At 42.7% G+C, this 24,246-nt stretch overlaps 2 protein-coding genes across 3 annotated transcripts in view; both read left to right on the forward strand.

Moving 5' to 3' along the window:
- Window positions 1-24,246, forward strand: part of LOC128420551 (CD209 antigen-like protein D) — an 86,653-nt gene that overhangs the window by 38,998 nt on the left and 23,409 nt on the right. The window lies entirely within an intron of this gene.
- The window catches only part of LOC128420550 (CD209 antigen-like), a 57,784-nt gene that overhangs the window by 10,129 nt on the left and 23,409 nt on the right, over window positions 1-24,246 (forward strand). Inside the window, exons 7-9 of one of the 2 annotated variants that reach the window (XM_053402147.1) lie at window positions 2,938-3,089; window positions 4,163-4,272; window positions 9,257-9,408. In XM_053402147.1, coding sequence (XP_053258122.1) covers window positions 2,938-3,089; window positions 4,163-4,272; window positions 9,257-9,407 — 413 coding nt within the window. In that variant the 3' untranslated portion in view covers window position 9,408. Of the gene's footprint in view, window positions 1-2,937; window positions 3,090-4,162; window positions 4,273-9,256; window positions 9,629-24,246 lie in introns of those variants that run through there. The other variant, XM_053402146.1, reaches the window with a different exon arrangement.

The raw sequence follows: 24,246 nt of genomic DNA on the forward strand, positions 1-24,246 counted from the left end.
TCTGGGCAGAGGACTTAGGACATAACATACAAATAGAAGATTGGGAGAGGCTATGGAAAACAGATTTGAAATTCACAGCATGTTGTACGCTGTAAGAAAATTATATGAAAATGATGTGTTGGTGGTATCCAACTCCTACTAAGTTATCCAAAATGGATAGAACAAGCTCTAAAATTTGTTGGAAATGTAAAGAGAAGGAGGGTAGCTTTTATCATATGTGGTGGTCATGCAAGATAACAAAGTCTTTCTGGGAAGTGATATATAATGAATATATAATAATATATATTGAATCAAAAAAATGTTTAAAGTTACATTTGTTAGAAAACCAGAAGCATTTCTGTTAGGGATCACAAGTTCTGATATTCCAAAAGACCAGAAAGGACTGTTTATGTATGCGACAACTGCTGCAAGGATGCTACTAGCCCAAAGATGAAAAGAAGCAACAGTTCCGAGCAAGGAAGAATCACAAACTATGCTGGACTCTCCTGAAAAGGCAAAAGTGACTGGCAGACTCAGGAATCAAGAAGATAGTGACTTTAAAAAAGCTGTACCCTCCCTGCTAGTTTGTATCAGCCACAAGGGGCAGGGGTCAGAGTGCAAGTGGTCGTCCTGACCGATCCAAGCACCTTGTCCGCATTCTTGAACCATACTGACTGAAACACACCCATCACAATGGAAACAGACTCTGCTTTGGACACCCTTTGAGATTCATCTGCTGTAATAGAAGGGTCAAGATGCAAGCAATTTTATCCTCCAAATGCTTTGCAAACAAGTCAGAGAAAGCTGCTTTCAGTTCTACCATCTCCATCGGGCCAGACTGTAGCAGGGCCTGCACTACCTGGGAAAGCTCTGCTGGATGGCACAATGGAGGAAGCAAAGCAAGCCTTCTTTGTAGCCTTTACTGCCACTTGTTAGGTTCGAGGATGAGCCCTTACTAGTAGTCGATTGCATTCAACCAGAGTTTCTTCCACACGCGTTCAAGCCATCTCCCAGCTTCTTTCTTCACCCTAACCTCTGCAGTATACCAGGGGGCAAAACAGGCTGCATGAAGCGGGAGAGGACGCTCAGGGCCAATTGTGTCAATGGTCCAAGCCAAGTCAGAGGGCCTTCTGGGTAGCTGTGCCCACACTGTGGCACTCCCTCCCACCAGATGTCAAGGAAATAAACAACTACCTGACTTTCAGAAGACATCTGAAGGTAGCCTTGTTCAGATAAGTTTTTAATGTTTTGTGTACAATTGTGTTTTAATTTGTTGGAAGTCACCCAGAGTGGCTAGGGAAAACAAAAAAGCATGTAAATGAAGTAGTAGTAGAAGTAGTAGTAGTAGTACTGAAGTTGAGGCTCCAATACTTTGGCCACCTCATGAGAAGAGAAGACTCCCTGGAAAAGACCCTGATGTTGGGAAAGATGGAGGGCGCAAGGAGAAGGGGACGACAGAGGACGAGATGGTGGGACAGTGTTCTCGAAGCGACCAGCATGAGTTTGACCAAACTGCGGGAGACAGTGGAGGACAGGAGTGCCTGGCATGCTCTGGTCCATGGGGTCACAAAGAGTTGGACATGACTAAACGGCTAAACAAAAACATCAACAGTAGTCGGTTGTGTCAGAGCTTGGTCAAAGCTCAGCAGGAGCACCAGTCAGATCAGCTGGAAAATCCCCCAGAGCCATTTGGAAGCTCACTGGATTCATCCTGTCAGCTCAGGCAGGGAGACAGCTAGGCAGCAAAGCGGGTGGTAAACCAGCAGAATCCCTCATCTGTCCCAGCTGCCCAATATCAACAACACACTCTAGAGTCCCCTTTCCCCTCCGCAACTGAACAGAGAGCCTGGAGAGAGAAAGAGAATTTTGATAAACCATAGCTACTCCCCTTTCCCAACCTTCACGTTGAAGGAATGGGTCTCCCAAACCCAAAACTGACTGTGCAGGCAGTTTGAAACTGCACCAAAATCCCTATTTTTCCTTAGCTAAAATCCATTAACTTGAGCTCTGAGCTCAATGTATAAACAAAAGTGTAGCTGTATAAACAAGTGCTCAGAGCCCTCTCCTTTATCAGTTTGTGACGGCAAGGATGACCTTGGCTGTTCAGTAGAACACGGATGACACATCTAGGTCTTATCTTACGTCCTGGACACACTCTGACGCACAGACCTAGTCTGGGAACAGTGCCAGAGTGTGTTCTTGGAGTTGGTGACCTCTTGCTCCAAGATAAGAGTATAAGAACAGGAATATCCTTTTATGGTCAGAAGTACAGGAAGGAAAACCCTTTTATGGTTAAGAGTAACCAGAGCAGGAAATCTGTGATGTCAACCTGCGTGTACAAGCTGACGTGCTTGGATTCCTGGGGAAGGGGGGAGAGGGTGCCTGGAGGATATCTATACTGCATGAAATCTCTCATTTCTTTGGACTTGCTGTGGACTGACCACGCAAGTGCCTTTCTGCTGTTCCGGAGAGCAGAAATAAAGAACTCTTTTTCTGAACCAACCCTCGGTGTCATTTGACTTCCTTCCTCCCGTCCGGGAGCAACGCAGAGCCCACCAAGCGGTAAAGTCTAATAAGGCTACAACGTCTACCCTAATTGTGCCCTAAGTATCCAGGTGGAAACAAGTGGGTGAGGCCCCTGGGGTTCAGATAAGGCCTGTGAGGGGACTTGCATCTTTTGTCTATTCCCTCAAATGAAAGGTTCTTCACTGTGCTCCCTGTTCCAGCTATGCCCCCCCCCCCAGTATTTACTGCAGCATCATAAAGTGGTTGAAGAGTTAACGTTGCTCTTATTTTAATCTTTTTGAGCTTCCTAGATGAATATATGTTATCATGTGGCCGCAGAAATGAACTTAACAAAAATAATTGAAATCTGCACAGAAATACAAGTTTGTTCCCCTTAAATTCCCTATCTTGTTTTCTTTTTCTCTTCGTCTCGTCCTCTGGCTTAACTCAAAGACATCCTTACTAGAAACTTGAAAGATGGCTGGGTTATATTTTCAAATGCGTTCTATCTGTTTTCTGTTGAGCTACGCTCATGGATGGATTCCAAAAAAAAGTGTGAGAGGGAAGGCGCCAAGCTCATTTCTATAGAAACAGTGGAAGAACAGGTGAGCATCAAAGCCAAGTATTGAAAAAGGTAGGGGATCTCCTTGAGGCAAAGGCATCCTATCATCACTATCCAATTAAGAAGTTCCAATACACCTATATGCAGCCAAGGCAGCAACTCCATCAGTCAAGCTAAGGGGTGGGTGGGGCAGGGACCATCTGCTACCATCTGGGGTTAACTAAGATTTCTTAGAGCCGCTGAACTCTAATAGCCTGAACCTGGCAGTCAGGAAGGAGGTCTTGAAGGAAGAGGAGGAGTAGATACCTGAAGGGAATCTATCCCTTGGATTTCCTGTAGATTCGTCCTCTGCTCTTTGAGATGTACTGAGTGCTTAGAAAAAAGGCTTCCCTCACCACCCTAACCTTCTGGCATGAGAGTATCATGGAGATGACTCTAGAGGAGCTTGCAAGGTATATCCCTCTCCCAGCCCCTTAGCCCAGGAAGAGGGGCTACTGGGGTGCTGCAGAGCCCAGACATGGCTGAGACCCCACCATCAGCCCATCAAGCATACCACAACCAGACTGATTCCAGTGTCTCTGGTACCAAGAAACACACATGGGTACCAAAATTAGAGTATTTGCTACACAGGTCACTGTCCCACTGGTTTCAAGATGTTCTATGGCAAAGTCATTTATAGTATCTGGAAATTTTAACTCTGTGTCATGACTGGAAGACATATGTAGCCAGTATTGGTGAGGGCAGGTGAAGTTACCCTTCACTACAGTATTTCACCTTTGGAATACTTCCTTGATTTCATCATCAATCATAAGCATCATCATAATTTGGACCAGGGGGACAATAGTGCATCCTCCATACCAAAATTATTCTTGGTGCTTGATGCAACCATACTTGGAATACTATGTATAATTTTGATCATTGCTTCCCAAAAAAATATGGATTGGGTCTTCAATTGTGTCACCTGCTCCTTTTGAAATGTTTTTGTTTTATGTCTGTTCAATGTCTGCAAAGGATTATAGTCTCCCCAAGAAAGGGAAATTGTCTAGAAAGGTTTTGGGATGCTCCTCATTCCTACTGAAGTTTTCTGTTTTTTCTTTCTCTCCACTCCTACCATAGTTTTTTATAAACCATGAAGTAAAAGGTCATAGAAAGTTTTTTTGGATTGGACTCTTTAAAGACAAGAATGTGGAATGGAAATGGCTATCAGGCAAACTACCTGAAGACGAGTAAGTTTTTGAAGAAATATTTGCTAATAGCACGCATTCCAAAAAGTTGCAGATTCTGTTTACATAATTGATCCTTTCCCTCTCCAAATATATTTTGCCATGCAATTTTCTCTACTACCAAAGACCTAAATATGTACTCCTCCACATCATTGTCCAGGTGAGTGACTGCTGCTTCTCACTAGGCTGCAGAGGCAGAAAGGCTACTCTTCCTGCTTCTCTAACCTAATGAATGTGGTAATTCAGAAGAGGAAGAAGGCATCTTTTTGAATGGTTTGTGCTGATTAGCTCAGCTTCAAAAGGACTTGCAGGGACCTAAAGCTGAGCAACACTCTTTAGGAAAGTATTTCTGCTGTTATCTGCTAAGCAATCTGAATAACCAGCAATCTCTAACCTAAAATGATAGCAGCAGATGAAGTAAGTGTGTAAGAGAGGGTAGTTCATGTCACTCTCTTGGATAGAATCATAGACACATAGAAATTTAGAGTTGGATGAGACACTAAGGGTCATCTAGTCCAACACCTGCAGAGCAGGGATCACAACTGAAGAAGCCCTGGCAGATTCCTAATTGTTTTTGCTGTCAGCTGGCAGTTTAAGACAGTTCATGGTTTCCTTTAAGTATCTAACAACTCTTTTCAACCTATGTTGATGGATGTACAAGGTCAGAGTAAGATCTCACGCATCCACAGCTTGGTAGTAGAAGAGCGAACTGGTCTGGCATTTTTTACCAAGACTGGATTAACAGATGGCTGCTTTAAATTTGGCAAGGTCTCCTAGATCAAAATCTCCCAATTTTGTTGTTGTTTAGTTGTTTAGTCGTGTCCGACTTTTCATGACCCCATGGACCAGAGCATGCCAGGCACTCCTGTATTCCACTGCCTCCCGCAGTTTGGTCAAACTCATGCTGGTAGCTTCAAGAAAACTGTCCAACCATCTCGTCCTCTGTCGTCCCCTTTTCCTTGTGCCCTCCATCTTTCCCAACATCAGGATCTTTTCCAGGGAGCCTTCTCTTGTCATGAGGTGGCCTCAGCTTCACAATCTGTCTTTCCAGTGAGCACTCAGGGCTGATTTCCTTCAGAATGGAGAAGTTTGATCTTCTTGCAGTCCATGGGAATCTCAAGAGTCTCCTCCAATACCAGAATTCAAAAGCATCAATTCTTCAGCGATCAGCCTTCTTTATGGACCAGCTCTCACTTCCATACATCACTATTGAGAAAACCATAGCTTTAACTATACAGACCTTTTTCAGCAGGTGATGTCTCTTCTTTTTAAGATGCTGTCTACGTTTGTCATCGCTTTTCTCCCAAGGAGCAGGTGTCTTTTAATTTCGTGGCTGCTGTCACCATCTGCAGTGATCATGGAGCCCAAGAAAGTAAAATCTCTCACTGCCTCAATTTCTTCCCTTTCTACTTGCCAGGAGGTGATGGGACCAGTGGCCATGGTCTTCGGTTTTTTGATGTTGAGCTTCAGACCATATTTTGCGCTCTCCTCTTTCACCCTCATTAAGAGGTTCTTTAATTCCCCCTCATTTCTGTCATCAGAGTTGTGTCATCTGCATATCTGAGATTGTTGATATTTCTTCCGGCAATCTTAATTCCAGCTTGGGATTCATCCAGTCCAGCCTTTCGCATGATGAATTCTGCATATAAGTTAAATAAACAGGGAGACAATATACAGCCTTGCCATACTCCTTTCCCAATTTTGAACTAATCAGTTGTTCCATGTTCAGTTCTAAATGTAGCTTCTTGTCCCACATAGAGTTTCTCCAACTTTGGCTGCAAAGAATATGATCAATCTGATTTCAATGCTGCCCATCTGGTAATGTCCATGTGTAGAGTCATCTCTTGTGTTGTTGGAAAAGAGTGTTTGTGATGACCAGCTTGTTCTCTTGATGGAACTCTATTAGTCTTTGCCCTGTTTCATTTTGAACTCCAAGGCCAAACTTGTCAGTTGTTCCTTTTATCTCTTGACTCCCTACTTTAGCATTCCAATTCCCTATAATAAGAACATCCTTCTTTGATGTCATTTCTAGAAGGTGTTGTAAGTCTTCATAGAAATGATCACTTTCAGTTTCTTCAGCACCAGTAGTTGGTGCATAAACTTGGATTACTGTGATGTTAAAAGGTGTGCCTTGGATTCGTATCGAGATCATTCTATCATTTTTGAGATTGAGTCCCAGTACAACTTTTGCCACTCTTTTGTTGACTATGAGGGCCACTCATAGAGCCACTTCTATGGGAGTCTTGTCCACAGTAGTAGATATGATGATGATCAGAACTGAATTTGCCCTTTCCTGTCCATTTTAGTTCACTGATGCCCAGGATGTCAATATTTATTCTTGCCATCTCATTTTTTACCACATCCAACTTGCCATGGTTCGTGGATCTTACATTCCAGGTTCCTATGCAATATTTTTCTTTACAGCATTGGACTTTCCTTTCACTTCCAGGCACATCCACAACTGAGTGGCATTTTGGCTTTGGCCCAGCTGCTTCATCAGCTCTGAATCTACTTGTACTTGTCCTCCACTCTTCCTCAGTAGCATGCTGGACCCCTTCTGACCTGAGGGGATCACCTTCCAGCGTCATAATAATAATAATAATAATAATAATAATAATAATAATAATTTATTATTTGTACCCCGCCCATCTGGCTGGGTTTCCCCAGCCACTCTGGGCGGCTTCCAACAAAGATGAAAGATACACTAAAATGTCACATATTAAAAACTTCCCTGAACAGGGCTGCCTTCAGATGTCTTCTGAATGTCAGGTAGATGTTTATCGCTTTGACATCTGATGGGAGGGCGTTCCACAGGGCGGGCGCCACTACCGAGAAGGCCCTCTGCCTTGTTCCCTGTAACTTGGCCTCTCGCAGTGAGGGAACCGCCAGAAGGCCCTCGGAGCTGGACCTCAGTGTCCGGGCAGAACGATGGGGGAGGAGACGCTCCTTCAGATATACTGGACCGAGGCCTTTTAGGGCTTTAAAGGTCAGCACCAACACTTTGAATTGTGCTCGGAAACGTACTGGGAGCCAATGTAGGTCTTTCAAGACCGGTGTTATATGGTCTCGGTGGCCTCTCCCAGTCACCAGTCTAGCTGCCGCATTCTGGATTAGTTGTAGTTTCCGGGTCACCTTCAAAGGTAGCCCCACGTAGAGCACATTGCAGTAGTCCAAGCGGGAGATAACCAGAGCATGTACCACTCTGGCGAGACAGTCTGCAGGCAGATAGGGTCTCAGCCTACGTACCAGATGGAGCTGGTAAACAGCTGCCCTGGATACAGATTTGACCTGTGCCTCCATGGACAGCTGTGAATCCAAAATGACTCCCAGGCTGCGCACCTGGTCCTTCAGGGGCACAGTTACCCCATTCAGGACCAGGAAATCCTCCACACCTGCCCGCCTCCTGTCCCCCAAAAACAGTACTTCTGTCTTGTCAGGATTCAACCTCAATCTGTTAGCCGCCATCCATCCTCCAACCGCTTCCAGACACTCACACATAACTTTTATATGCCTGCTGTTTTTGTTCATGGAGTTTTCTTGGCAGGGATACTGGAGTGGCTTGCCAGTTCCTGCTCCAGGTGGATCACGTTTAGTCAAAACTCTCCACTATGACCTGTCCATCTTTGGTGGCACTGCATGCCATAGCTCATAGCTTCACTGAGTTATTCAAGCCCCTTATCCACAACAAGGCAATGACTCATGAAGAAGGTTGCACCCAATACCAACCACTAATCCTTTTTGGCGAAAGTATTGAGTAAACTTTACAAACTGGCAGTGAGGTTGTATAATACTAGCTGGGAACTTAAACCCTGTATGCCAGTGGTTCCCAGTTAGCTAAATACTGCAGAGCCCTTGTTTTTCAAAAGCCAAGCCATGGGCCACCCTACCTTTGAACATTTTGATATCTCTGCAGCAGTTGTTTTTTTATTTGAATGGCACCAAGAAGCCCCTGGGTGGGTGGTCCATGGACCACCAATTGGGAACCACTGCTGTATGTGATCTTAGACTTGATCAAAGGGCAGATCTCACCCAAACATCTCATGGGAGTAAAAAAAAACCCTTCTACACCATTACTAGTAATTTCAATTTAATAGATTCATAGAGAGCTTTAAAAAAGAGGGATTTATAGAATACATTTTTCACAGAATTTTAGTGCTGTGTAGTGGGACTTGATTCAGTATACAATGGACACTGGAGAATGCAAGGCCTTACCAGAATTGACAATAAGTGTGGGGCTAGGGTGATATCTTTATCAACTATGGATAATTGATTAGAGTAAACATAGAATCAGCATGTAAGATTTAGATAAGATATATATGTGAGATATATAATATCATTTCAGACAACTGTATAATGGATTTGTGGTTATAGATTATATTTTGTATTTCATTTGTAGACATAGCTATTTTTGTTTCTGTATAGTGTCATTGCTATCCTCATTCATGGGGTGGGTGATGGATGTGAGATGAGGTGGATGAAGGCGGATGCAAATCTAACAAGGTTTTCATATGCTCAGAACAATCACTACTGTGCTAACTCTGCTATGAGAGAGTAAGGATCTCTCAACACCCACAACTGTCCAGAGCAGATCTGAGGAGGATGTGGGTGCATATGGAAAGGAGAGAGGGCCGGTTCTGTTGCACAAATGGAAATCCTGGCAATAGCAGAAGTACTGGATTGAATACTGCCCAAACTAAATTGACTGACAGTTCTTGTGTGTACCTCTGAGCCTTCCAAAGTGACAGCCTCACTATTTTGTAGTTTCCTATGAGAAATCACTTCATATAAAAAGAAAAGAGTCTTGACCCACAGATTTTTTAAAAATTTGGTTAGAATTCTAAAATCTGGGGAGAACAATCCATTCCTATTGTGGGTGGATGTTAAGAGAGAAAGAGCTGAACCTCTTTTTAATGGTAGAAGGCAAGGGGAGCAGGTGAAGAAGTAGACATCCAATCTTGATTGATCAGTGCTGCTCTTTTCTTTTCAGGTACTGGATTTATTATTCGCTACATGATGAATTGAACCATGACTGCACTGCAATGACCTTTGATTGCATTGATACTTGCTGGATAGCATTAGAATGTCATCTGCAAATGCCGTATATTTGTAAGAAGGTGCCGGATGATGCTTGGCTCTAAGAAGACACTTTAAGATGAACGAAACTGCATCTCATGATCACTACACAAAACCAAAACCAAGAGATCACCCCACCCTGCTGTTTTAATGCACAATCCACACTCTGCCATCTAGATTATGGGACTCTCTGGCATCAGCCCTCAAAAACACCTTGAAAAGACCTAATTCTGCAAGCTCAAACGTAGATGGCTACGAAAATAGAGAATGGAAGGGTCCAGTCATAGCCTGTTTTCTGTTTCATGTATTTATTTGCAATGCATACCAATATTTGTTTCCTTACTCTGTGTGTTTGATGCCCCATTGCCCCTTCTGATCTCCATCGCCACTACCTTACAAGGCACATAAGTACAACCATGCATGCCAGGCAATGAGAATGGGAGCCACCCAGCGCTTGGTGTCCCCTTCTAGCAGACTAATCACAAATACAACTTTGGCTTCATCACTGGGAAATTCCGATGCCCTTATTCTCATGTAAACATTGGGCAACAAACACAGTGAACTGCTCTCGATTTCTTCAGAACTTGGCAGGGGGCAAGACTGGGGTCCACACCAGTGTGGGCACAGCACTGGCAGCATGTGCTGCTCTTTTCATGGCATTCAAATGGCAGGGATGGAGCAAGTAAGCTCCACCCTGCATAATCGATCACAAGACTTGATCCAGAGAAAGCTCCTCCCCAGAACAGGCAGGATGACACTAGGACTCTGAGCTGTTAACCCTGTAAGCTCTGATTCCCCTCACACTCCCTCTCGTCCTGCGCTGCTGGGGGCTTGTAAGTATCACCACTTACCCCAAAACCAAACCTTCACAGAACTCCCCATGACGCTGGAAGCTCAAAGGAAGCTCAAAGGAATCTGCCAGGTACTTCTGGCTTGGGAAGTACTGCAACTTCACCAAGCCTGTCTGGACACTCTGACACACATTCTGGAAACGTATGTCCAGATGTAATGGTGTCCGGCACACTTCCCTGTGCCAAATATTCCCAAAACTTTATGACCATCCCAGATACAGACTTCCTTTCATCCAGATTCGCCCAGTCACTATCTGTTCAGCATGTGAGTTTGGCATCACCTGTAGCTGACAGTTTGAGACGGAAGTCTTTGCTATCCTGCAGGTATCTCAGCACCCGCTTAATACCATTCCAGGCACTTACACTGGGCTTTGTAGCTTCCCTGCTGAGCAGATTGGTAGCAAAAGCAATGTCCAGCCTGCTCCACTGGGAAAGATACAGCAGACTACCCATAGCTGACTGAAAGATTTCAGCGTTCTCAAACTCAGTGTGTTCCGCTAGCTGACTGTCTTTCACGTAGCTTGTCTCCATGGGTGTTCTAACCCCTGCACAATCAGACATTCTGAACTTCTCAAGCAACTGCTCAATCTTGCCTTTCTGACTGAGCAAGAAGCTTCCATCTTCAGACCTGTCTATCTGTACCCCTAGGTAAACTCACTGAACCCAGGTTCTTGAGTTGGAAACATTTCCCAAGCTCTTTGGCAAACGTCTGCACCTGATTGTCTGCCCTTGAGACATGAATTATGTCATCCACAAAAACCAAAACCAGTTCTTGTGACTCTCCTGACCCTTTTAGGTACAGACAGCTGTAAATAAATACTTCTAGAGTAGAAGAGAGGGATGCGGGTGGCGCTGTGGGTAAAACCTCAGTGCCTAGGACTTGTTGATCGTAAGGTCGGTGGTTTGAATCCCTGCGACAGGGTGAACAGGCAGGACGACGCTAGGACTCTGAGCTGTTAACCTTGTAAGCTCTGATTCCCCTCACAGACCTCTCTGCCATGTCTTGCATGATTGACAGCTGGAAATGGTTGTGGTCAATCTGTCCTGTATACCCAGCCAAGGAGAACTGATATTTTAATTAATTATTGACAAAAGGATATCATCTTGGTGGTATATATGATACTTGTGTCTTGTGCCATGGATCCTTTTTCCTAACTCTGAAAGAGGAGGTCGTGGGGGTGTTTCATGAGGGAAGAACTGAAGCTGGCTTTCAGAACCGCTAGGTGGATTCCATCCCGCCATGTGGCTTTACCACATGCTTGAAAGTTAGAATCATTGAATCATGGGATTGTAGAGTTGGAAGCGACTCAGAGGGTCATCTAGTCCAACCCTCTGCAATGCAGAAATCTCAAACTGAAGCCTCCATGACAGATTGCCATCTAACCTCTGCTTTAAAAGCTCCATTAAAGGAGTCCACAACCTCTGGGGGGGGGGACTATTGCACTCTTGAACCGCTCCTAGTGTCAGAAATATGTTTAGTTGGAATCTCCTTTCTTGTAACTTGAAACCATGGGTCTGGACTTCCAGGTGCCACGGGAATGGCAGACAGAGTGCGAGCCTGATCGGTCTGACGGGCTCGGTCTTTGCGAGGGGGTAGGGGAAGCGCTAAGGCAGTGTGCACACCTAAAAAACTAAAGGGATCTCTTTAGACTCTTCAGGGTCCTGCAACCTGAAATATGAGCTCTCTCTCACTTCTCTGCTGCTTTGAAAGAAGCTGGGGGGGCATGATTGAGTTGCCGAGTAAGCGCTACAACGCAACCCAATGAGGAAAAGCCTAAAGCTCCAACTGACAGTGTTGGGGTGGACCTGCTTTTTTGTTTCTAGGTGTCATGAAGTTGGTGTAAGAGAAGAAGCCTACAAAGCAAAGCCATCTTACGGGTTTTCCTCTCCTTCTTGTGAATGTTGCTATGCGTGAAATGATCTGGGAGGCTTTGATTGTGATAGAGAAGAAACAGAAAGGGAGGGCAAAAGGTTTAAGATGCTACCTTATGTGGTGGCAATGTAAAATTATTTAAAAGGCCTGGGAAAAGACATATAAAGATTTGAAGAGAATGTGGAAAGATTCAGGATTCAGAGCAAAATATTGAGATAGAAGTCCATAAAAAAGGTTGAGTACTTAGGGATATGGTTAACATCATGAAATATAAACTTATATAAAGTTAATTATGGAAAAAAATGGCTTGAAGTAAATTTAGAAATCTGGAACAGCATGAATCTCTTATTGCTAGGGAAAATAGCGGCGATTAAAATGAATGTGCTGCCAAAAATGTTATTCCTTTTTCAATCAGTCCCAGTAATCCTGAAAGATGAACGTTTTAAAAAATGGCAGAAGGAAATTTCTAAGTTCATTTTTTTTTTTATAAAATTTTTATTGGTTTTTCAACATATAATATAAGACAATACAAACAACAAACACTGACAAACAAACATATAAACATGTATAATTTCATAAATTTTTTCGTATACCCAATTTCAACTACTTCCCCATGCCTCCCTTTTCTGCATCCCTGTTTTAAACTTTTTTCAGCAACCCCTGGTCTGAATTACTTATAAATTCCTTTCTTTAAACCTTTTCTTTCCTCTTGTCCAATCATTTATCGCTGCAAATCTGCTATGCTTTACCCATGACATTTTAACACTCAGTAATTTTGCAAGAGTTTTTAAGATAAAATTTAAATTTCTTCCAGTCTTCCTCCACCGTCTCTTTCCCTTGGTCACGGATTCTGCTCGTCATCTCTGCTAGTCCCATATATTCAATCACCTTCGTCTGCCACTCTTCCAGTGTGGGTAGTTCTTGTATCTTCCAATACTTTGCTAGTAGAACTCTTGCTGCTGTTGTAGCATACATAAAGAACGTCCTGTCTTTCTTTGACACCAATTGGCCTACTATGCCCAGGAGGAAAGCCTCTGGTTTTTTGTGAAAGGTACATTTAAGCACCTTCTTAATTTCATTATATATCGTTTCCCAGAAGACCTTAATCCTTGGGCACGTCCACCAAAGGTGATAGAAAGTACCTTCAGTTTCATTACATTTCCAGCATTTGTTATTGGGCAAATGATAAATTTTTGCAAGCTTGACTGGGGTCATGTACCACCTATAAATCATTTTCATAATATTCTCTCTTAAGGCATTACATGCCGTAAATTTTATACCGGTGGTCCATAACTGTTCCCAGTCAGCAAACATAATGTCATGACCAATGTCCTGTGCCCATTTAATCATAGCTGATTTAACCATTTCATCCTGTGTATTCCATTTCAGCAGCAAATTGTACATTCTAGACAGATTCTTAGTATTGGGTTCTAACAATTCTGTTTCTAACTTTGACTTCTCCACCTGGAAGCCGATTTTCCTGTCCTGTTTGAAAACTTCATTTATCTGGTAATAATGAAGCCAGTCTCTTACTTTAAACTTCAATTTCTCATAACTCTGTAATTTCACATTTCCACCTTCTTGTTCTACAATTTCCCAATATTTTGGCCATTTAGATTCCATATTAAGTTTTTTAACTTCCTTGGCCTCCATTGGTGACAACCACCTAGGGGTTTTATTTTCCAACAGATCTTTATAACGAATCCAAACATTGTATAATGCTTTCCTAACAATATGGTTTTTGAAACTTTTATGAATTTTTACCTTGTCATACCATATATATGCATGCCAACCAAATCTATTATTGAACCCTTCTAAATCCAAAATGTCTGTGTTCTCAAGAAGTAGCCAGTCTTTCAGCCAGCAAAAAGCTGCTGCTTCATAGTAAAAGGGGGCAAAAGGCCAAGGATAAAATATAAAATATTTACAGATACTAAAGATAGAGGCGAGTTTGGCTTCCCAGACTTTAAATTATATTACGAAGCTACATGCCTGGTATGGATCAGGGACTGGATGAAGTTGGAAAAACAAGAAGCATTAGAACTGGAAGGACATGATAACAGATTCGGCTGGCATGCATATTTATGGTATGGGAAAGGGAAGGTACATAGAAGTTTTTATAACCATATAATTAGGAAATCACTAATGAGAGTATGGGAGAGATATAAAGACTTGTTAGAACAGAAGTCCCCTTGGTGGCTCTCACCACATGAAGCCTTACTGCTCAAACCACTTGGAAAGAAAGTAAAGTGGCTGATTTGCTAAAGGACCAAGATGGAAAATGGAAACTAGGAGATTATGGTGAATAAAAGACCATTTTCAGAGTTGGTTACATTATCGACAATTACACGAAACATACAAAGAAGACAACAAGAAAGGATTTAGCTATACGACATCCAGATGTCAAAAGGAAGTGGTAGAAGGGAAAGTAAAACTGTTAAAAGGTGCATATAGCATCCTGCTAGAATGGGAGACGAAGAGGTGAAATTGTTAGGAGAGGCTCAGAACTTACAGGGTTAAGAGTTCTGAGTGATGACGCCTCACATTCTGAGGGCGGGCTTAGAACACTGAAGGGAGTGGTTTACTGTGTTCTTCCAGTGTGCGTGTTAGCTCCGTGGAGAAAGGAGCAACATGGGCGAACTATCGCCAGGAGATTTATAGCTGTTGTGTTTTGCTAAGGAATAAAGTCTTTAAAGATAAGGAGACTGCTGCGTTTCAGCCTGAGTTATTACCACACGACAGAACGTTCCTGCTTCTGCTTCCGCTGTGTTTTACGCTCTGCTGAGTCAAAGGTCCCAGGGGGGAAGACCAGAGCTGCGCAAGAGAAGTGTGCCGGACCCCTGGACGTAATTGACCCCCAACAGGTTATGGCGATCAGCAATAAAGATAAGCAATGTTCGTGCGTGTGAAAGGCCAGCCGATGAGACGCTGGGAAGTGAAACTGCAGGCAAAGAGGCTGAGGAGCAGCCAAAGGCCAGCTAAGGAGTAGCTGGAGCCAGCTGGAGCGAAGGGAGTTCGCTGGGAGGATGAGATCTGCCGGACCGGGAGGTGCTACTGTATCGTGAGTAGGCCGGGCCCCGGGGGAGAGATGGCAGACAGCCAGAAATCGTCAATTCCTTTTGATAAGGTGGACGGGAGCAAGCCCTGGGCCGAGAGAAGGCAGGCACTGAAGGAAGCAGTGGGAGCCAGGCCAGAGGGGGCTGAGAATTGCTCTGAGGAAGCCCCAAGAAGCCCAGAGGGGGCTGGAAGTCCAAGAGGGGCTGAGGGACGCCCAGAAGGCCCAGAGGGGGCTGGGACTGTGTTGGAGGGCTGCCGTAATGCCCCTACATATGAGCTGCATGCTGGAGAGCGGCTGGGAGAAGAGGAGAGAATTGCAGTGGCTATCTCTTCCACTGAAAACTTTGCACCTGAGAGTGGGGTTGCAGGCCATTCCAAGGGTCCTGAGAGTGCCCAGGCTGTTTGGCAGGAGCTGGAAGGGGTTTGCAGAGAAACCACAGCAGAAGCCAAAAGCCATTTTCCCAACGGCAGAAAAGCCTCGAGGAGGAGTGCTGCTGGAAAGGTTGGGGGGGCAGAGAAGACCAAAGGCAAGTTTGCAAAGTTTTCCACTCGGAGATGTTTTGTTTGTGCCTCGGCTGAACACCTGCGTCGCAGCTGCCCAAAGAGAGCAAGGAAGCCAGGGCAGGATATGTCCAAGGTCGCTTCCCATGGGAACCAGCCGGGTTTCCATGGCAACAGAGGGAGCAGGCGTGAGAAACAAAAGAAGCTACGTGCTCCAGAGAAGGGAGGAAACGTTTATCAGCTGACTGCGTCGATGGCTGTTTTGGAGAACACCTGCAGCGAACGCCCCAAGGTCGGGGGCAGCAGGAAGTCAGTTGCTAAGGCAACAAAGAAGGACAACTCCGGAGGGGGGAGAGTCCTACGTTGGGTTGTGGACTCGGCTGTGAATGCCCATTTGGTAACAGCGCCACCTGATGGACAAATGTTGAACTGCAAGGCTGTTTCAACTGAGAAAACAGTTAAATTTGCTACAGGTTCACAGGGACGTATAACCCATGTTTCTAACATGTTTGTCTCTTTTTTACAGGCTGAATTGAAGGTTTATGTTCTCCCTGAGATAAAACATTGCCTGCTATCTGTACCATGCCTTTTACAGGAGGGATATTCTGTGAGTTTTGAAAAAGATGTTTGTACAATTTCCAGAGATGGGAAGGAGCTCGTAAGTGTTGGAAAGGATCAAAACAACCTCTTTGTTTTGGAAACACCACTGGAGGGTGAGGGGAATATTGGGAAAGCCACTGATCACACTCATGTGTCGTGTGCTTGCGTGTGGCACAAGAGGATGTCACATGGGTCCTGTGAGGACGTCCAGATGTTATCAGAGTGCACCAAAGGTTGCAAGGTAAAAGAATGTGGTCAACCTTTGAATTGCAAGGCTTGCAGGAAAGCCAGAAACAAGGGATTTAATAATCCCAGGGTGGAGAGAGTAACCACAAAGCCTTTTGAGCTTGTGCATGCAGACCTTTTTGGTATGCCACAGCCAAGTCTGGGCAAGGCCAAGTGGCTGATGGTGCTGACAGATGATTATACGCAGAACGCATGGGCGTACACGCTGAAAACAAAGGAGGAGGCAACGCAACTGATCAAAGATTGGGTTGCTGAGGTGGAACTAAGGTTCTCCACCAAGGTGCAAGGGTTCAAATGTGACCGAGGTTCAGAGGTCACTGGGTCTGCTCTAAAGGGTTTCTTTCGCCAGAGGGGGATACGTCACAAGGTGACTTCTCCTCAGGAGAGTGGCGTGGCAGAGCTTAGGAGTAAAGCTCTGGTTCGAGCATCCGAGATTCTACTGGATGACTCTGGTTTGCCTCACAGTTTTTGGGGGGAGGCGGTAAAAACGGCCAATTTCACGATGAACAGGTGCTACAATGCAGTGGTAGGAGACACCCCGTATTTCCTGCTTCATCGGCAGAAGCCGCTTGTGCATTTCTTTCGCACTTTTGGTAGCAGAGCCATGGTGCCTGTACCAAAGTTTCTGCAGCAGGAGGGTGGCCCAAGGTACCGGGAAATGATCTTCTGTGGATATGAGCCTGCGACAAAAGGGTGGAGATTCGCATACCCAGAAGGTGATCAGACCAAGCTTCTGGTCAGTAAACAGGCTGAGTTCTTTGAGCAGGATGGTTGGGCAAGGCGCAAAGCGCGCTCTGACGTTCACTCAGATTGTCTGTCTGACTCTGAGGAGGAAAGAGAGCCAGAGCCAGAACCTGCTGGTGGAGACCAGGTCCCTGAACAGAGTAGGGCGTCTCCACAGGTTGTTAAGGGAGTGTCCAAGAGTGAGCCCTCATCTCCTGTGCGCATAATGGAGAAAGCTCACAGACGTGTCAAGTCAGAGGGGGAGTCTTCTGATGAGGAAGACGCACATGCTGGCCCCAGTGGGTCAAAAGAAGCACCCCAGTTTGTGCCCAGGCGGTCATCGCGGGCTACAAAGGGAATTCCACCTGAGAGGTTTCAGGTCACAAATGCGTGGGTTGGTTTCGCACAGTGCGAACCTGAGGTTTGTGAGGTTCAACAGGTGCCTAACAACGATGCCAGGAAGGGGCGGAAGGCAATGGGGAAGGTGTTGAACACTCAGAGGTCCTCTCAGAACGTGATTCGAGAGGGGGTGTTAGGAGAGGCTCAGAACTTACAGGGTTAAGAGTTCTGAGTGATGACGCCTCACATTCTGAGGGCGGGCTTAGAACACTGAAGGGAGTGGTTTACTGTGTTCTTCCAGTGTGCGTGTTAGCTCCGTGGAGAAAGGAGCAACATGGGCGAACTATCGCCAGGAGATTTATAGCTGTTGTGTTTTGCTAAGGAATAAAGTCTTTAAAGATAAGGAGACTGCTGCGTTTCAGCCTGAGTTATTACCACACGACAGAACGTTCCTGCTTCTGCTTCCGCTGTGTTTTACGCTCTGCTGAGTCAAAGGTCCCAGGGGGGAAGACCAGAACTGCGCAAGAGAAGTGTGCCGGACCCCTGGACGTAATTGACCCCCAACAGAAATCAGTTATGATTAAATGGGCACAAGATATAGGCCCTAACATCATGTTGGAAGATTGGGAAAGGTTATGGGAAATTGATTTAAAATTCACATATTGTTCTTTGCTGAAAGAAAACTATATGAAAATGATGTACAGATGGTATATAACACCAGTGCAGTTAGGAAGAATGTATAAAACTGGTTCAAATCTTTGTTGGAAATTTAAGGAAAAAGAAGGGACTTTTTATCACATGTGGTGGGAGTGTAGTAAAAAATTTTTTTAAAAGAGAAATGATATATAATGAGTTGAAGAAAATGTTCCAATTAACATTTGTAACAAAGCCTGAAGCTTTCTTGTTAGCGATTGTAGGAAAAGACCTGCCAAGGAAATTAAAAAAAAAAATTCATGTATGCAACAACGGCGGCAAGTGTCTTAATACCACAAGGATGGCAGAATGAGGAAATCCTGACTAAAGAACTGTGGCAAGAGAAACTGATGAATTATGCGGAATTGGCAAAACTGACACATAAACTACGTGACAAGGATAACTGTGACTTTAAAGAAGAATGGGAACCTTTTACGAAGTACTTAAAGAAACAACAAAATGAACTGGACTCCTTGGCAGGTTTTGAATATACATTCACAAACTTTTTATTGGTAATATACTGAAAGATAAAGTAAGGATCTTTACAACTCTGTAACATGCAGAGTATATGTGCTGAGAAACCAGAGAGAGGAGCTGAGGGAAGTCTGGGTGGGGTGGGAGGGCGGGCTTTTCTTTTTAGGGGAGGAGGGAGGATGATGTATTTTTGATAAATTGTTAATTGTTGAAATCCCTAATAAAAATTTTTTTAAAAAAAAGAGGAAGTGTGACACCTAGTGGTTATAGAAATATATATATTGGTAAAATCTGTGTTTTAATTGGGATAAACAAACAAACAAATTTCTTTCCAGTAGCACCTTAAAGACCAACTAAGTTAGTTCTTGGTATGAGCTTTCGTGTGCATGCACACTTCTTCAGATACACTAGTGTATCTGAAGAAGTGTGCATGCACACGAAAGCTCATACCAAGAACTAACTTAGTTGGTCTTTAAGGTGCTACTGGAAAGAAATTTGTTTGTTTGTTTGTTTTGAGTATGGCAGACCAACACGGCTACCTTTCTGTTAATTGGGATAGATTGTGTCAATGAATAGAATTAAATTGTTGAATTATAAATATCAAAATATGGCTGCAAGAAAACCACTGGTCCCGACTGGAACTTCTGCAACCACTCCAGCACAGGGGGAGAAGGATTTTGGCCCAGGAATTAGAACCAAAAACTGATCTCACAGATATGATTATGGACTTAAGGGGGAAAAATAGGGGAAACGCCTAGGCATTGGGGAGTGAACTTGACCTGAATACAAAGTTAGAATTGGATTCAACAGGACAAATTAAAGAATTGATGGGAATAACAGTACTGGACCTTAAAACTAAGACAGAGAGTCTAGAAGAAAAGACAAAACCGACACAAGCAGAGGGGAAAGACCTAAAAAAGGACCATGAGAAATTAAAGGAGGAATCAGCAGAATTGAGTGCTTCGCAGGAATCAGCTTGGGATGCAATAGCTGTTCTAGAAATGCGCCAGAAGAAACAAATCTTTGCTTCTGGGGAATTCCAGAAGAATCATAAGAAGATATAAGACTTAAATTACGGTAATCATAGAGTTGTCAGGATGGAAAGGTATTCAGGAAGAATTTTTGGAGAATTCGAAAAATAAAATGTTTAAGATAAAATCAAGTTTTGCAAAAACCAAAACACTACCGAGAGATTGCCTGGTAGTTTCCAATTCACGTGCGATAAAAGACACAATATTACAAACGAATTGCCAAAAAAGATTACAAATAGAACAGAATATAATCGTTTCGAAGGAAATTCCTAGTAGATTACTTAGAAAACCAAATAACTAAATTACTGACAGACGCATTGAAAAATAAAATTCCATATAGAGGAAAGGCACAGGCAGAGGGGAAAGATCTAAAAAAAGGATTTGGGGCTTCCAGATTTCATGGTCCCGCCCCGTTACCATTTGTTGATTGCCATGGAATTTTTTGGGTTGGGTTGCCATTGAGAACTTCTTGGATCATTCTTTATCTAGCTCCTCTCCTTAGACCTTACCGCCTTGGTGACCCTGCTGGGAGTATGAGACTCCCGACAGCTTCACTCACAAGGGTCATAGGAATTGCAAGTCCAATCACCACAACAAGGGGATGATCCAGTGAGTGAGCTATAAATAATACAACAGCGGCATCAAATGGTGGGAAACTAGCAACAAGTGCTTGGAAATTGAGAGATAAATTGAAGTATAAATAATACAACACTGACACACAGGGGTAAATGTACAAAATGGCAGTAACAGAATATAAAAAACCAACTTCAACAAGAAGGAGATTTAAGTGATATTTTGACAGTAATGAGAGTATCACTAAGCCAGCAACACTTGCAGAAGTTTCAAGGGATTTAAGGGATTGCTCCAAAGAAATAAGTGATCTGTTTTAAAGGCCTAGCTCTCTGGAAGAAACTGGAAAAATAACAACACACTACTGGTCAATGAAATCAAAGACATGAAATCAAGTGAAAGAGATGCAGGAACAAATTGCATAAACCTAAGATCAGCAATACAGCAGAACATAGAAATACTGGATGCACCAGTCTCTCTACTAGAGATGCAGCACAAGGAAATGTATTTGAGATGTTGATTGATTCGAGAATAAAGAGAGGAAGGTTTTTAACAACTGCTTCCGGTTTGGATCGCAAGCAGCAGGGAGCGCGGAGAAGCCGCTGAAGGGCTTTTCCAAGCTACACGGGGGCTTGGGGGCTACGCAAAGGCACTGCGATCCCAAAAATCTCAAGGGGGACACCCAGGTACCCAGCAGCGTTGGAGTGGTTCCGACTTTTTTTGAGGGTTTTTTTTAAAAGGGACTCGAGAGCGACGGGACTGAGAAACGCGAACGGTAAGCACCGCTGACTCCGTGTTGCACTGCCTCTAGCTCCCACTGGAAAAGCGACAAACCTCCCTAACTTTAAGAACAGAACCCTTAGTGTTTATGGAGTATTTTTTGGCTAAAAAATTGGATAATACACTAAGTGAGCTCTGGATGCAGAAGGATTTAAGTGAGGAACCCGACCCGTTTTTCGGAGTGAAAATGGCGCAGGATACAAAATCGCAAGAGTAAAGAAAGGAAGTGACCATTCACCCGCTGTAGGGACAGAAAAGTGAAAGTCCTCAGCAATTCTTAAGCGAGGCAAAGGAAACTAAATAAAACAAAAGTAACGAAAAAGACCTTTAGAGACTTTGTTTTCTTTCTGGGGAGAGTATTAAAAAATAATAGAAAGAACTGAACAGAGTGGTCATAAAGAGAGAAATATTTTGAAACCTTAAACTTTAAATTGGAATACAAGGGAGAAGGAGGGGAGAAGAGAAAAGAAGAAATAATAACATAAAGGCTTTAGAACAATTACTAAATTACAATCTCTCCTCACCATCTTCTCTGTTTAAATCCTGAACCTCTTATATTACAACTTAGGCAACCGAACAAGTAAGAATTTAAATTTTTTCAAACCTTAACTTTAGACTTTAACTTCTCCCTTTTGAAGACTTTGGATTCTTAATTTCTTCTTTTCCTCTTTTTTTGAGTTGTTTGGAATCCTATATGAACTGAGCTTACAGGGTTATACATATACCGGGTATGTTTATTTGAACATTCATTTATCTTTTCTCATTCAACCGATTGGATTTAATTTTGAATATCCTGGATTTTGAATTTTTTTGAGCTTTTTGGAATCATACATGAACTGAGTTATAGAGGTATGTACTTATGATTACTGGGGCATATATTCCCCTCCATTTGATGGACTGGATTTAATCTTGGATCTCTGGATCTCCCCCCAACCCAACCCAATATTGGATTAAGCCAGCAAGTGGATGAAGACCATAGAGTTTAAAATAAATTAAAAAAAATTGGGACCCTCTTTTTTCCTTTTTTGGTTCGCGGTGGACGTCGGAGGATTAGCTGTTTAGAATTTATCTGACTGTATATTAGAGACTGCGTTTACTTTTTTCCCTTGACTGCCTTAGTGCTTTTTTGGACATAGAAATGTGACTAAAAAGCATAAACATATTTTGACAAACAAAAAATTGGGGGTTGAGTTTATTAATTCTATCGCAAAAAAAGAGGGGTAGTGATATATGTCAAAGAACCCAAATTAATCTGCAAAGACGATGAAGGAAGGATTTTGGGGGTACAAATTAACTTCCAGGGTGAAAAATTTAATGTGATAAACATCTATGCCCCAAACTTGAATAAAATGGAATTTTTTAAGAAGCTGGAACAACTATTGTTAGAGTTAGAGTGTAACAAGACGATATTATTGGGAGACTTTAATGGAGTGCCGGCACCAGAAATAGACAGACAGTCAGAAAAGAAAAAACGTAACTAAGGGAAACTGCCAAGATCCTTTAACAATCTGGAAGAAAACTTAGATTTAATAGACATCTGGAGACATAAGCATCCAACAGAGAAACAATTCACCTTCTTTTCAGAACCACATAAGAGTTGGAGCAGAATCGATCAAATCTGGGACTCAAGAGAATTAACATTAAGAACCTCGAAATGTGAAATCCAACCTAGAACTCTCTGCGATCACAACTCAATAGTTTTTGAAATAAAAGGTGTATCACAAGGTGGGTTCAGGTGGAGAATGAATGAATATTTACTGGAGAATGAAGAGGTTATTGAAAAGGCTAAAGTTACCTTAAAAGACTATTTCAGTCTGAATCTTAATAAAGAAACAAGTATAGATGTAGTCTGGGATGCCAGCAAGGCGGTTCTAAGAGGTTTTCTTATCCAACAAAACAGCTATAAGAGGAAAGTAAGAGAACAAAAGAAAGAGGAAATCCTCATTCAGTTAAGAGAATGCGAGAAAAAATTAATAGTAAATCCTAAAGACGAACAAAACACACAAGTAATAAAAATATTACAAACACAGTACTCAATGCTAACAAGTCAAGAAGTTGAATGGAAAATTAAGTCAATGAAACAAAAATACTTTGAATCAGCTAACAAAACAGGAAAATTATTAGCTTGGCAATTGCGAAGAAGGCAAAAACAAAATGTGATAACTAAGATAAAAATAGAGGAGCAATTGATAGAAGACCCAAAAGAAATAAAGGAAAACTTCCTCAAATTTTATGAAAAATTATATAAAAAAGAAGATGAAGAGATAATCAAAATAGAAAAATATTTAGAAGACTATAGTGGGAAAACTATAACAGAGGAAGAAAGAACTCAATTAAATAAACCCATAAAGACAGAAGAGATCCAAGATGCGATAAAGAAGATGAAACCAGGAAAAGCCCCAGGACCGGATGGACTGTCAGCTAAATATTATAAAGTATTAGAAAACCAACTAACGCCAGTGCTATGTGATATCATGAATAACATCTTAAGAGGAGGAAAGATACCAGAGACATGGAAGGAGGCCTACATTACGATGATACCTAAACCTGACACTGACAAATTAAACATAAAAAATTATAGGCCCATATCATTATTAAATAACAATTACAAAATTTTTGCAGAGGTGATGGCAAGTAGATTTAAAAAACGTCTAACAAATTTAATACACAAAGATCAAGCAGGATTCCTTCCGAATAGGTTACTCAAGGATAATGTAAGGCACATTATAAATATCATTGAATATCTGGAGTGTAAGAATGAAATTCCTGCGGCGCTAATCTTTATCAATACTGAGAAGGCATTCGATAATGTCTCATGGCAGTTCCTACTAAAAATTATGGAGAAAGTAGGGCTAGAGGGCGAATTTATGGAAGGAATAAGAGCGATTTATTTGAACCAATCTGCCAAACTGATTATTAATAACAATTTAACAAATTTATTTAAAATTGAAAAAGGAACAAGACACGGATGCCCTCTATCCCCTCTTTTATTCATTATGGTTTTGGAGTTAATCACAAACAAAATAAGAGCAACACCAGAGATATGAGGGATTAAAGTAGGCACGAAGGAATACAAACTAAAAGCGTACGCAGACGATTTGATGTTATCTTTAGAAGAGCCGCAAAAAAGTGTTAGTAAGGCTTTGGAAATATTAGAAGAGTATGG

This window comes from Podarcis raffonei, chromosome 9, assembly GCF_027172205.1.
Source record: "Podarcis raffonei isolate rPodRaf1 chromosome 9, rPodRaf1.pri, whole genome shotgun sequence".
In the NCBI taxonomy this organism is placed as follows: Eukaryota; Metazoa; Chordata; class Lepidosauria; order Squamata; family Lacertidae; genus Podarcis; species Podarcis raffonei.